The sequence below is a fragment of the Panthera tigris genome, chromosome D4, assembly GCF_018350195.1.
Source record: "Panthera tigris isolate Pti1 chromosome D4, P.tigris_Pti1_mat1.1, whole genome shotgun sequence".
Lineage (NCBI taxonomy): Eukaryota > Metazoa > Chordata > Mammalia > Carnivora > Felidae > Panthera > Panthera tigris.
The window spans coordinates 92,782,337-92,796,347 of NC_056672.1; the positions used below are offsets into that span (position 1 = coordinate 92,782,337).

The following is a 14,011-nucleotide window of genomic DNA, read 5'->3' on the forward strand; positions in this document are numbered from 1 at the left end:
AGGCCCCTCGAGCTCCCACCCAGCTCTTCGCCAGGGTCTCAGGGAGGCCAGGGACCACCTAGTGAGTCTGACACCCTGGGCGGGGGGTGGGGCAGAACCACCCCACCCCGGCTAGGTCTCCAGGGGTGGGCTCCCGCGCCCTCAGCTGGAGAGCCCGGTGATCCACCTTCCAGATACCACCTTCTCCCTGCTGTCCGCATGTGCAGGGACGGACGCACGAGGGCACCGCTGGCACTACCGGCAGAGCCCTGTGTGGGGGAAAGACCCGCAGGGGCCTCGGGGATGACCCCCGCTAGGGAAGGGGGGGGGCGGAGAGCAGGAGGCGCTTTCTGGGGCAGCTTCAGACAAGCCAGGGAAGCGCACACGCCGGGGAGCCCGCCACACACCCCTAAGTGCGGCGGCCAGGACTGCGGGAGGCGGCGGGCTCACCCGAGGGGGCCGGCAAGGAGCGGGGACGGCCCTCGGCGCTGCGGGGCTCGCTCCGCCCTGCCGCGTGTCTACTGAGGGGAAACGCGCGCACACGTCGCCGCGGCGGTCGTCCGCGCGCCCCCAAGCCCATCGGCTCCAAAGAGCGGACACCGACAGCCGCCCCGCCTCGACTCGGGCTCGCACCGGACCCGCTGTCCTCTCGCTGAGCTGCGGCCCCCACTAGCCCTGGGCCGGGAAGTCCGCCCGGGGCCGCGAGTCGAGCCCCGGAGCGGGGGCGCGGGGCGCCGGACGTCCTGCCAACGCCACGGAGCCGGCCGGTCCCGGGGACGCGGCGCCCAGCCGAGTCCCAGGCTCTGCGCCGGCGGGCTGCGCGCAGGCGCGGGCGGGCAAGCGCGTCGCGGCGCAGGTGCGGCCGTGCGCCGACGCGGCGGGACGTAAACACGCACGCTGGGGGCCACGAGGGCGGGCGCAGGCGCGGTGGGGAATAGGAGGGCGCGGCGCAGGCGCATTGGCCGCGCGCGCGATGGGCGGGGTGTGGACGGCGCTGCGATGGCTGCCCGCGGGTGTCGGACCAGCGAAGCCCCCGGCGCCTCTCAGAGCCCGGCCTCCTGACGCCGCCAGTGGGCGGGGTCGCCTGGGCCGCCGCCACCGCTGTCATGTATCCGCCGCCGCCGCCGGCGCCACATCGGGACTTCATCTCGGTGACGCTGAGCCTTGGCCAGAGCTACGACGGCAGCAAAAGCTGGCGGCGGCGCTCGTGCTGGAGGGTGAGGGTCGGCGCCGGGCCGGGGTCCCGCGGCCCGCCCGCCGCCCCCTGCCTGGAGCTCAGGCGCTCGTCCGGGCCCGGGGAGCGGTGGTCGCCGGCCGCAGGCCGTCTTTACAGCCCGCGCTCGGCGGGGCGGGGTCGGGGAGGAGGAAAGCTGTAGGCTGCCCCTCGGTGCGGTGGGTCAGGAGCCCCGCGGTCTCGGGCTGCAGGGCATCGGCACCCCCACATCTGGGCAGATGCGGGGTCCCGCCGGCTGCCTGAGACGGAACACGCGCGTGGCGCGAGCCTTTCCTCACTGCCCCTGCGATAGGACACGTATGGCTTCTGCGTCTGTTGTTTATTTCCGTTCCCCTATACCGTCTGGAATATCCCCGCGGCTCGTCAGTCTCTGCCGCCGGGGCGCTTCCCCCGGTTCAGAAACCGGACCTTGGGAGTTACCCACTGTGCTCCCTGAATTTGCAACGGTTGCACGGGTCCCAGCTGTGTCGTTTTCCGTCCCGTCCCGTAGAAATGGAAGCAGCTGTCGAGATTACAGCGCAACGTGATCCTTTTCTTCCTCACGTTTCTCGTGCTCTGCGGGCTCCTGTCCTACATCAGCGTGGCTGACCAGTGGAGAGGTACCGGCTGCGCGCGTGCCTCGACCCCGTGCGTGTGCGTCACTGACTGCGGGTGGCCGGGCAGAAGCGGTCTGGCCGTGCGCCTTAAGCGCCTGGAGCGTGTGCGAGCTGGCGAGAAGCGCAGATGAAAAGGAGCGGAGAGTGTCTTTAGCCACCGTGCTAGAACGTGGCTCGAGTTCGTGTGATGTTGCCCGGCTGCTTCCTGGGTGTCCGGTGTGAGGGCCGGCCTCTCCGTTCTCTGTGCCTCACGGGGGAGACGTTGGGGTCCTGAGGTCGCGTGCCCCGTCCAGACACGCTCCCTGAACTCCCTCACACGTGTCACCGTGTGTTCCGAGCGGCCCGGGCAGTCTGGGTGAGGGCGTAGGGAACCCCTGTGGGGGAGGAAGGCTCAGGAGCTGCTGCAGGTGGCTGGAGACAGCTGCACCTAGGCCAGCTTCCGCGCTTCCTGGAAGGGAAGCCGCTGAGGGGAGGTCCGTGTGGGCTGGGCTGCAGGACGGAAGCTGCCAAGTGCTGTGAGGAAGGGTTGGTTACCCTTGGCCGTTCTTGAGTTGCTTTAAAGGACCTTCCCCAGGTCTCACGGTGTCCTCTCGTGGTGAGGAGTGCCCGCCTAGACGTGCTCCTCCACGCGCTCGCTCGGGCTCTCCTTGGGGCTGTGCGGCACGTTTGGGATAAAATCTGTTCTCTCGTTTAGCCGTGGATGGCAGGTCAGCGGAAGAGCGGAAGGTGAGACCGGCAGATCCGCCCGTCTTGCCGGCTCCTCGGAAGGCGGATGCTAATCCAGAAAACTCGCCGGGGCTTTTACCCCAGGTACGTTCAGTGAACTACACGTGGGGTTGCGACCGGGGTCGGTCCCACGGGCGTTTCAGAACCGCGCGTGATGTTCCACACGGACGGGGGAGCAGTTCTTTCCCTTGTTGTTCGTCTGATGTTCGCGCCCTGCGCCCCTTATCCTGAGCCAGTAGGATGACGCCTGGGGCAAGGAGGAGGAATATTCTCTCCTTCCTTCCTTCCCCTTGGACACCTGCTGGTGAGCGAAACAGACCCGCCCCTTGTCTGGAGGAGCTGCAGGCCGGTGGCCCGTGGTGTCCATCCCGGGAGGAAAATAGCAGTCGCCTCCAGGGATGAGGCTGGGGACGGGACGCTGAACTGCGGTGTGAGACTGGGGAGCCGCCGGTCCTGGGTGGAGTCGGGAGAGCAGGGCTTGAGTCCAGTGACGTTGCCCGAGGCAGGGGGAGCTGGGCTTGTTCGGGGAGCTGCAGTTTCAGAGGGCGTGGGCGGGGAAGGGGGCCGGGGTCGGGCCCCACGGGGAGCGGCCAGGAGGCCTCTCTGCAACCCGTCTTACTCGGAGGCTGTGTGTCAAACAGCTCACGTCCTCCCTCGTGGAGCCGACACGCACGTCTCTCGCTCCTCTTGGCCGCTCTCGTGCACCTGGGCTCTCGTGACGGCGATGGGAGCAGAGCCCGCCTGCACGGCCGCCCGCCGAAAGACACGTTTCCGTTGCTCGGGAGGCCCGCGCTCCCGTCTGTGGTGGCGGCCGGGGTCGGTGTGCACGGCTCCCCGGGTCCGGGCCTTGGGGCGCGGGGCGGGGCCCCTTGTGGCGGGGCCGCTGGGACCTTTTCTGCTGCTCAGACTCCGGCACTTGTGCCCCAGGCCTGGGTCAGCCCCGGTGCTTTGTGTGCGGCCAGATCCCGTTCTCTTGGCCACGGGCGTCCCGGCTCCGTGGCACTTGTGTCTTTACGACGAGGACCTCTTCACGGGTCCTGTGGGTACCGAGCGGCAGAGATGTTTTCGATCCCTGAGTCGGCCTCCTTGCTGTGTCCTGCGGAGGAGGGGCCTCCTCCTGCCCTCTGCTGACGACGGGCTACGCCTGGGCCCCTGCGCTCCGTCCCTGGACCCGGTGCCCCGGCCACCCGGTTCTGAGGACAAAGGGTGGGAGTCCTGGGGCACAGGCCCGGGACAGTGTTCTTTGCGCCTCCGTCCACGGGGACGTGGCTCTGACCCTTTATTGCTATCTTTAGGGTCTGTGACGGCCTGGAACCCTCCCGGGCCAGGATTCTAACCCACTGTCCGGGGCTGCGCCAGCCCGCTGGCACAGTCTCCGTCCCGGTTGGTCAGGGCCCGGAGATCGTGAGAAAGGATCTTCTGGCCAAATCTGCATGTTGCCGTGGGAGCGGGAAGGCATCTGCTCCGGGGGCCGTGCGCCACCAGCCGTTCCACGCGGTCCGTGGGGTTGGGTCTGATAGGGAGAGCATCCCAGGTGGAAACGGAGTGGCAGCTCCTGGGCCGTTGAACTGTTTTCACGAGTGGCTCTTGTTTTGATCTAGAAGCCTCAGAGGCATCTCCGACGGGGACCGCCCAACCTGCAGATTAGAGCCCCCGACAAAGACTCCAAGGACCGGAGGCAGGATGACACGAGGCGGAGGGACGAGGTGGTGGGCGACGCTCGTCAGGAAGAGAGCACCCAGAGAACGGTGGTCAGGTACAGGGAGCGTCCGAGACGAGGCAGCACGGGTCGCTAGATACGCAGGGGCCGGTCCGCTTGACGTTTCCTGAAAAACAAAGGGATAGGATCGGCGCGCTGTCTGAAGCGGCTTCTCCTCTCAGAGCAGACAGGGGAGAGAGCGGGACCCCGGTGGGGGCGGGGCCCTGCCTTCTCCGCGTCGTGCCGCATGGAGCGGAGGGCCGCCGCGAGCCCAGCCAGGCTGTGACCGCGGGCGTTTGCATCTCTGCCCTCGAGCCGGCTGACTTCTCTTCCTCCTCTCCCTGAAGCTGGAGGGGTGCAGTGATCGAGCCGGAGCAGGGCACCGAGCCCCCTTCGAGAAAGGCAGAGGGCCCCCCCACCAAGCCTTCCTCACAGGCCCCCGGGATTCAGAACCAACCAGGTAAGGCCCCGCCTGCGCCCCGTCGGGCCTCACCCGGACATGGTGACGGAGAGGGCGCGTGGACACCCAGCTGGGCACCCGGGCGGGCCCCAGCTCTCTGTAGAGCCTTGGAGAGGACACGGGGCTCCACGGCGGCCCGCGGTCCCAGGCCCATCGCGGCAGCCACAGGCTGCCTGTGCGGGAACTGCCCGCGTCCGTGCCAGCGCGGGGCCTGGGGAGAGTGGAGACACGGCCCCGGCTCGGTGGGGTCCTGGGGTCCTGCGTTCTGGCACCTGTAGTTGAGGGCCCTCGGGGCACTGGCGCTTTGTACACTCCGTGCGGCCTGTCTGCTTTGGTTCTCGTGGCGGCCTTTGAGGTCATCGGTCTGTCGTAGGCCCGTTCCACGGACGGGAGACCTGAGGTTAGGCCGGCAGCGGCCACGGCCACTTGCCTCCCGGAGCGGGGGCTCGCGCCAGGTCAGCTGAGCCTGGGGCCCAGGCTGTGACCCTCCAGTCCTGTCGCTGTTGCCACTGAGGGGAGGAGGAAGAAGGAGCCCAGAGCCGGGACGGGCGGCCCGGGCGTGTGGGGGGAGGCAGAGCGGTCGCGGGGCTCTGAGGACCGATGTCAAAGCCGCAGATACCAACACGACTGGGCCTCGGGCCACACCGAGAGGACACGTGTCGCGAAGCCGTCGACGCTCACGTTTTTGTCCGCCTGGTGGCCCTGTAACTTGTGCCTGGTCCTCCGACGTGTGGAGGGGAGAAACCTTCTCGGTCGGTCGGTGTCGAGGCCACCCTGGAAGGGCCCCAGGGCGGCCTTGGGTGTGTCCGCCACACGCTGTTCCCTCCCCGAAAACACCCAGAGCTGCTGAGGCACGACGTGGGCACCTGTGAGATGAGGCGCTCTCGTGGAGGTCACCGGGGCCCGCCCGCCACGTCTGACGCTCCCCCGGCCGGATTGCACAGCGCGGCTGCCGTGGCGGAGCGGCAGGCACCGGTCTGCTGCCTCAAACACCTCCGCCCACCGCGTGTTCCCCGCAGCTCCAGAGGGTCGTGCCCGCCGGGCGTCTGGTGGAGGCGGACGGGCGCAGGCCAGGCGGATGAGAGGCCGAGCCGTCGCGTGTGGGCCCTGGAGGCCTCGCCACCTTGGCAGCCGCGTCCAGCCGTGCGGCTCCAAGCCCGGCGGCGCCGCGCCCCGACCTTCGGGGTCGTCCGCTGCTGACCTGCGGCCCCGGACGGTGTCCCCCCCCACCCCACCCCACCCCCACCCCACCGAGCGCCCCGCAGCTTGGGGCTGCAGAGGGGCGGTGTCTGAACCCTGGGCGGTTCCGGTCCCCACGACCCGCCGTCTTCCTCCCAGCCTCCCCGAACGAGCGTCAGAGGGCCGTGATAGACGCCTTCCGCCACGCGTGGACCGGCTACCGCAAGTTCGCCTGGGGCCACGACGAGCTGAAACCCGTGTCCAGGTCCTTCAGCGAGTGGTTTGGCCTGGGACTTACGCTGATTGACGCCCTGGACACCATGTGGATTTTGGGTCTGAAAAAAGGTACCTGCTCGTCCCCGAGCACGCGGCCAAGTTCCCCTGGTGGAACGCTTGGGCGCGCGAGTGAGCGAGCCGTGCCCTGGAGGGTGTAGACGCCACTGTTTCCGTCTGAGGAGCTCTCCCTTCCCCTGGGTGGCAGGCAGTGGCTTTGTCCCTTGATGTCAGGCGTCCCGGGGACGCTCAGGGCAGTCGCCCCCTCGGCTCCCGGCCGAAGGCCTGGGCTGGCGCCCAGGGGCAGTTCCAGCCCGTGCTCCTGTGCTAGCCGGAAAGGGGCTCCCTGGTGGGAGGCGGCACGTGATCTGATAAGGCCATCGGCGTCCCGGGGTCTCTCCGTCACACCCTTCTCAGGCCACGTGGACGGGGTGTGGTTGAGGCTACGGGTCTTTGGGTACTTCCGAATCGGTCTCTCGGAGTCCGTTTCCGGTGTTCTGTAGAGGCCAGAGGCTCCCCCTGAGTTACTCACGTGGCCCTTTGGGCCGTGGCCTTTACCCGTCAGCGTTGGTGCTCACGACGGCACGCTGGCTCCCCGTCCTCCGGGTGCAGGGGGCTCCGCGGTGTGTCCCCTTGCTGTGGGAAGTGAGAGAGAGCGAGCTCGGGAGAGAGAGAGACACGAGGACGCACGTGGCCCCCAGAGCCAGCGAGCGGTCACGGGGGCGCCGGGACCTGTAACCTATTCCCGCTCCCACCCCGTCTCCTGTCGCAGAGTTTGAAGAAGCCCGCAAGTGGGTGTCTAAGAAGCTCCGGTTTCAGAAAGACGTGGACGTCAACCTGTTCGAGAGCACGATCCGGATCCTGGGCGGCCTTCTGAGCGCCTACCACCTGTCCGGGGACGACCTCTTCCTGAGGAAGGCCGTGAGTGTCCGGGCGCCGGTGGAGGTTCCGCGGCTCGAGGGGCCCCCGGGGGTGGGGGCGGGGGTCTGTTCCGGGTCTCGCTCCCGCGCACGTGCGTGGGAAGGTCCCTGTCACCGTCGCGACCCGTGGGGAAGTGCTCTCGGGGCTCCTCGGTCTCGCCGCAGTTGAGCGCCGAGGCCACGTGAAGCCAGTGAGGTCCCGTGTCCACTCACGGGGGTGAGCACGGGTGGCGGGGTGGCGGGGGTGGCGGAGGTGGGGCGGGAGGGTGGGCGTCGTGGAACGGAGCCGAGGCTGCCGTGTGACGGGAAACCTCGGTCCTCGTCGTGTCGCGTCATCAGGAAGACTTTGGGAATCGGCTGCTGCCTGCGTTCCAGACGCCCTCCAGGATCCCATACTCGGACGTGAACATCGGCACCGGAGCCGCCCACCCGCCCCGCTGGACCTCGGACAGCACGGTGGCCGAGGTCACGAGCATTCAGCTGGAGTTCCGAGAGCTCTCCCGCCTCACGGGGAGTAAGAAGTTTCAGGTACGGGGGGGCCGGCCTGCCGGCCGGAGGCGTCACACCAAGCGGAGGCGTGCGTGGACTTGACCCGGGCCGCAGGACCACCGTCCTTTGTGCTTTCCCGTCCCTCGTCCCTCACCTTTCCTCAGCTGCACGGGCGGGAAGGGCGTCGACTGGGGGCTGAGTCCGAGCGCGGGCCCGTGTCCTTGGGGTCCCAACTGCCCCCTGCCTCGTGCTGTGGTGGCCCCCGGGGGTGGTCCGTGCCGGGAGCGAGGCAGGGGCCCACAGTCGTGGGTCTCGGCCTTGCTAGCCCGTCGCTGACGGTCCTTATGGACCTCGCTCCTGGCCCTCGCCCCGACCCCATTGGCCGTGGTCCCTCTCCTCGTGGGTGAGTCTCCAGCACGCGGCGGACCCTCTGGACTTGGCGCTCTGCCTTGTCACTCTTCCTCTGCCTTAAAAACCTGAGCTGCGATTTGAACGTCAGGAAGTTTTGCCTCTTGGCTTGAACGTCGCGCCGCAGTCCCACGTGGGCAGCGGCTGCCACCGTCTGATTCCAGAACCAGGTCCTCACCTCAGGAAGTAGGCCAGCGCACCCTAGCGCTCCCACCCGGGGCCCCCTGCCTCGGTGGCCGCAAATCCACTCGTCGTGCGTGGCTTTCTCCTGTGTGGAATGCTCGGCGTGAGCGAGGTCCTACGTACGGCGTGGGCCGTCCGTGGCCGGTTCTGTCGCCACGCGTGACGTCTTCGTCCGCGCTGGAAGCGTCCGGGAGAGGCGCACCCGTGTCGTAGCACGTGTCCGAAGCATCCCTTTTCGTGGCCCGGTGGTCTGCCATCGTGCGGTCGGACCACGTGCTGTCCGGGCTCTCGTGCGTTGAGGAGCAGCTGGGTTGTTTCCCACGCGGGGGTGGTAAGAGCGGCGCTCCCGGGAGAAGGTTCCAGGCGCACACAGGGCTCTGGCTTTTCCGCGGCAGCCCGCGCTTGTCCTCCGGTCTTTCTCGGGAGCCTTCGCGGTGGGCACATGAGGGTGCCTCCTCTGGGCTGTGGATTTTGTCCTGATGACGTGTGGCGTTTTCCAAACGCCCACGGGCCCCGTGTTCATCTCCCGGGTGGAGGTGGGCGTCCGGGTGCCTGTCTGCTTGTCGGCGGATTAGCGGCTTTCCTGTCGTTGGCTCGTACTCCGGAAGCTCAGCGTCTCTCTGTGTGCTCTGAGACGTCGGCCGGGCGCCATCGCGATGCCGGATCTCTGTAGCTGCTGGAGACCCAAGGGAAATTGAAGCCGCCCCTGCCTCAGAGCACTTTGTAAAAGGGGGCGGGCGTACGTGGCGGGTGGAGGCCAGGAAGTCACTCCCGAGGCGGGGTCCCGAGCACCGTGAGCAAACGCGCACAGGGCCATGGAGCACAGATGCGTGGCGCTGCCTGGGAGGAGCTGAGGTTGGTTGGGTCTCGAAGGATGAGCAGGATCAGCGGGCGGGTGTGCCGCGACCGCGGGCTCGGAAGCAGACGCGCCTGCCTTCCCTCCAGCGAGCGGGAGCAGACGGCCACGCCTGGGCAGGAGGTCCCGGGGACCGCGGCTGTGGCCTTCAGACACGGTCCCCTGCCGGGAGGAGGAGCTCAGCCCCGTGTTCGGGGCCCTCGGCATCCGCCCGCTCATCGAGGCAGCCGCGTGTGAGGGTGGGGACCTGGTTGCCGTGTGGCTGGGGCCACCCTCAGAAGCCCTTGCCCGGTGCGGCCGGGCAGGGGAGCGCCGCGGGCCGGGACGCCGGCCTCTTCCGGCCTCTTCCGTCCTCTTCCGTCCTCCGCTGGGAACGGGCCCGCCTGTCACGGAGGAGGGGTGAGCCGACGAGGCCCGCCTTCCTCGGCTGGCCCGAGGTCCAGCAGCCCCGTCCCCCTGGCTCACCCGCGCTCTCCCCTTGTGTGTGTGTGTCCCAGGAGGCCGCGGAGGAGGTGACGAGGCGTGTGCACTCCCTGTCGGGGAAGAAGGACGGGCTGGTGCCCATGTTCATCAACACGCACAGCGGCCTCTTCACTCACATGGGAGTGTTCACTCTGGGCGCCAGGGCCGACAGCTACTACGAGTACCTGTTGAAGCAGTGGATCCAGGGCGGAAAGAAGGAGACGCAGTGAGGCCTGTTTCTGCTGCCTCGGGGACGGGGTCCCCGAGGCTCCCCTTGTCCCGAGTTCTCGGTCAGGAGGCAGCGGCCGTGCCGGACCCGGACTCGGCCCCTCCGCGGGGGACGTGTCTCTTCCCGGCACGGCCTTCGTGCCAGAGAGGACGCCTGGCTGGTCACGGAGGTCCCCGGCCCCTCTGCGCCAGGCGGGGCCTGGGGTCTGGGCCCGGCCGAGGGGCCCCCGGCTCACCGGCCGAGCTCTCGTCCTCGGGGTTGTGGAGGCGGCTCTGCTTGTCCGCTCCCCAGCAGAAGGTGGCCAGGGGCCCCTGGGCCTCCCCACGCTGCCTGGTTGACGCTTCAGACGTGCGCTTTCCCAGACAGCAGTGCCTCGGGGAGCCTCGTCGTGCGGTCGGGAAAACACAGGTCACTCTAGTGAAGGAACTGGAAATCCTTGAAGTCTCACGCCAGAGGGTGACCACGACCTAGGACCGCTGGGGGGGTGGGGGGGGGGGGGGGGGGCAGCTCCAGGCCGACCCCTACGGGCAGAGATCAGGGCATCCCGCCTGGGGAGCCGGAGTCCCCCACGCCTGAACGTGGGGACGTTGAGAGAACCCTGGTGGGCACGTGGGGTCCCGGGTGGTCCACGGGGGCCGGCTGAGGGGAACGACCCTGTTCGGGGGGAGCGGCGGGCACAGCCCCGTGTGTGCCCCGGGCCGCTGACTGCCACGAGCCTGCATCTCCAGGCCGGCGTGGTGCCACCCCAGACAGGGCCAGGCCTCTTGGCCGCTGGCGTGGGGATGGCAGCTCGTGGCCACGTGCCCGTTCCTGGGTAACCGGGCGGGGGGTCGGGCCGCGCACCCACCTGGCCTGAGCCCACGGGGCCTGCCGGTTCACAGGTTACTAGAAGACTACCTCGAAGCCGTCGAGGGAATCAAAAGGCACCTGCTGCGCAGGTCTGAGCCCAGGAAGCTCACCTTTGTGGGGGAGCTGGCCCACGGCCGCTTCAGCGCCAAGATGGTGAGCACGGTCGTGATGCAGGGGGGGCGTAGGGGGGCGTAGGGGGCCGCACCCACCCACCGGGGCCCCCGGTGGCTCCGCGAGTCTGGACGTTGGAGAGATGGCTCAGATTCTGGTCGTGGGGCGTGAGCCCTCACAGGTCGATGATGGACTGCGCGGCGGTGTGCGGCAAGGGGGGCTGGGGTCTGTGATGGGTCCCCGGCCCCTCCCCCGGGGTGCCGCTCCCGTCCCCCAAGACCCCCCCCCCCCCCCCCCATGCCCAAGACTCCACTCCCTCCTCCCTCCCCTCCCCCCTCCCCTCTCCCCTCCCCCCTCCCCTCTCCCCTCCCCTCTCTCCTCCCTGCCCCCTGCCCCCTGCCCCCTGCCCTCTGCCCTGGGTCTAGTTACTTGTCCCCTGCCCCTGGTACTCCATCAGTGTTTGTGGGGTCAGGGCCAGACCCGGGTCAGCATCCGCTCCCCTGGCAGGCGGGTGTCCGTCCGCCACCCTCCCCCCTGCCCGTGTGGAGCTCCAGGGGCCGGGCCCGTAGTGGCGTCGCTTTCCACGTTCCTGCCCTTGTGGGCCCTGAGGAGTCCCTGCTCAGGCCCGTCGACCCCTGGGGATGCGGGGGGCCTGAGGTAGCGCTGGACCCTGCACCCGGTGTGGCCCCCGCCCCTGCCCCACGTGGCCACCGACTCACAGTGGTGAGGAAACCGCTCTGGTTTCAGGACCACCTGGTGTGCTTCCTGCCAGGGACGCTGGCTCTGGGCGCCCACCACGGCCTGCCCGCCGACCACATGGAGCTGGCCCGGGCGCTCATGGACACCTGCTACCAGATGAACCGCCAGATGGAGACGGGGCTGAGCCCCGAAATCGTGCACTTCAACCTGTACCCCCAGAGCGACCGCAAGGACGTGCAGGTCAAGGTGAGCCGGGCCGGGGTCTGGGCGTGGGGGCGCCCTGCGGGCTCGGCCTAGCTCCGGCCTAGCTGCTCCCGGGTCCCCCCACCCCCCACCCCCCACCCCAGCCGGCCGAGCTCAGCCCGTGTTGTGTCCCCCATCCCTCCCTCCCCCCTCCCCCGCCCAGCCGGCCGACAGGCACAACTTGCTGCGGCCCGAGACGGTGGAGAGTCTGTTCTACCTGCACCGCCTCACGGGAGAGCGCAAGTACCAGGACTGGGGCTGGGAGATCCTGCAGAGCTTCAACAAGTACACGCGGGTGAGCGCCCGCCCCGCCCCGCCCCGCCCCGCCCCGCCCCTAGTCCCTGCTCCCCCCCTAGTTAGTCCCTGCTCCCCTAGGGCAGGGCTCCCCTGGGCAGCCAGAGGGGGGCGCGGCCGGTGCAGGCTCACCGCCCTCGGGAGTTCGGCGCCATGTGCCCCAGGGTCTCGGGGACCAGGCTCTGTGGCCCGGTGTGCACAGGGCGACTCTCCTCCTGGATCCTCCGTGTGGCCCCGGGCGGCCCTTTCCCACCCCAGACGGCACCGTGACCGTGGCCCCGACACCCGTCTCGCGGTCTGGGCCGTGGCTCGGAGGTCACGCCGTGTCCGGGGCCTGCCACCCACCCCGGCAGAGAGAGAGCGCCAAAACCCGACCCGCGTAGGCCTCCTCCGGGTTCCGGAGCACGGGCTGCACGTCGGGTCACGTGAGGGCGGCTGGCGTCTCTGAGGGGCCGTCTGGAGGAGCTGCGGCTGAGCTCCGGGGGGCCGGTCCCCCTGGTGGACCTTGGGGTCGTCTGCCTCAGACCCTGCCCTCGGCCACGGGTGCCGCGGTGAGGCGCAGAGGCCCCGGCCGGGGGCCTTGCGGCCGCCGGCGCCCCCGAGGGCTGAGCCCGGCGTGGGGAGCTGGCTGGGCCTGCGGCCGTGGTGACGCCGCGGTCTCCGCTCTCGGGCAGGTCCCCTCGGGTGGCTATTCTTCCATCAGCAACGTCCAGGATCCCCTCAATCCCCAGCCCCGGGACAAGATGGAGAGCTTCTTTCTGGGGGAGACGCTCAAGTACCTGTACCTGCTCTTCTCCGACGACCCGGCCCTGCTCAGCCTGGACGCCTACGTGTTCAACACTGAGGCTCACCCCTTGCCCATCTGGGCCCCGCCTAGGGTGGGGTGACCCCCCTGTGGGCACTGCCCGGGGGCCTCACACGTCTTGCGTTTGTGGGTACCTGTCCTCGGAACCCTGGCCTTGGGTAGGTTCGCTCTCCTGACCTTGGCCGCGGCGTGTCCCCTCGGCCGACTGTCCGTGCTCCAGGGTCAGGCTGATGACATTCCCCGGGGGGTTACCGAGCCTGACATCTCAGGGCCTCAGAGGTGGTCAGGGCAGCTGGGCGCCCGGTGCTTTGCCGCTGGCTTTGCACTTCTGGCTTGTGGTTCTCATGACGTCGGATGGTGTCGTGAGGTCAGCGCTGTGAATCCCCGAGGCCCCACCTGCTGGGGACCTTCCTGCTTGAATCATGACTTACATTCCTGATCCCCAAACGTCTTCTGTGTGGCCCCAGTGTCTCTGCTTGTCCCCTGGGGCCGCTCTGGGTCTCCTGGACCCACACATGTTCTGAGATGAGCTGAAGGGACAGCCCGACATGCGGTTCAGCCCGGGCTCTCCGAGTCTGTGAATGTGCCCTGACCCGGGAGTCCTGGGCGGGGCACTTGTGACCTCCTGCGAATCCGGGCACCTGGCCGGCTGTGGTGTTTACATGTTGGACTCAGGGATCCTCCCCCGGCCCTGCAGGGGCGGGGAGGGGCGGGTGGACGAGTTCATCCTGCTCCTGGACCACCCGACAGAACGGACTTTCCAGGCAGCATAAACGTGGATTTGCCCTGACTGGTGTCTCCCGTGTCTGTGATGGAACCTGTGTTCCTTGCGCCATGGGTGGGGCATGCGTCACACTCCCACTCCCCTGATGCGTCGCCATCAGGCTGGAGAGCTGGTAGGAGGCGGTGTGGACACGGAGTCCAGGTTCCCGTGGGAGCTGATGCCCTGCACCTGCTCCTTCTCCAGCAGCTGCTGTTTCCCTCCTTGAGCACGGACTCAGGGCGCTTTTCCAGAAACAAACCTCAGCTTCTGCTTGGGATCCTGCCTCCTGGAACCAGGTGGCCCCGTGGGACAGGCCCAGCTCCTCTCTATGTGATACTCTTTCCGGAAGGTCCTCTTTGCCTGAAAAGCTTGAGTCTCTCTGCGTTTGCAGAGACCAAGGCTCCCAGTGCTGGGCAGGACCTCAGTTCTCAGACACTCTATACTCCTGTCGCTCCAGCAGCCCTGGGGGCCGGTGGCCGCTCTTGGGGCTGCCTTCTGCTCTTGGCCCCTAGTCCCGTGTGTTTTGTGCCTGGAACAGGGCTCTGTACCCCCTC

The 14,011-nt window shown here is 68.7% G+C and overlaps 1 protein-coding gene and 1 long non-coding RNA gene across 2 annotated transcripts; one reads left to right on the plus strand and one right to left on the minus strand.

The window, feature by feature from the left end:
• The first annotated feature begins 956 nt into the window (after window positions 1-956).
• On the plus strand, window positions 957-13,484 carry MAN1B1 (mannosidase alpha class 1B member 1). The gene is made up of 13 exons (XM_042965275.1): window positions 957-1,196; window positions 1,704-1,812; window positions 2,504-2,619; window positions 4,137-4,291; window positions 4,582-4,694; window positions 6,033-6,218; window positions 6,919-7,067; window positions 7,406-7,594; window positions 9,500-9,690; window positions 10,575-10,695; window positions 11,401-11,598; window positions 11,759-11,890; window positions 12,564-13,484. The coding sequence occupies exons 1-13, from the start codon at window positions 1,086-1,088 to the stop codon at window positions 12,774-12,776; spliced, it is 1,983 nt and encodes a 660-aa protein (XP_042821209.1). The 5' UTR covers window positions 957-1,085; the 3' UTR covers window positions 12,777-13,484.
• Window positions 1,518-4,851, minus strand: LOC122233286. Its single transcript, XR_006210834.1, has 2 exons — window positions 4,728-4,851; window positions 1,518-4,361 (listed from the first exon to the last, which is right to left on the minus strand). It is a non-coding gene; the product is annotated as an uncharacterized LOC122233286 (long non-coding RNA).
• Window positions 13,485-14,011: the final 527 nt, after the last annotated feature.

Coding starts and splice junctions, on each gene's coding strand:
- MAN1B1 (XM_042965275.1), top strand. CDS start 1,086: ATGTATCCGCCGCCGCCGCCGGCGCCACATCGGGACTTCATCTCGGTG. Junction 2,620..4,136: donor CGCCGGGGCTTTTACCCCAG/GTACGTTCAGTG, acceptor GTTTTGATCTAG/AAGCCTCAGAGGCATCTCCG. Junction 10,696..11,400: donor GCCGCTTCAGCGCCAAGATG/GTGAGCACGGTC, acceptor CTCTGGTTTCAG/GACCACCTGGTGTGCTTCCT.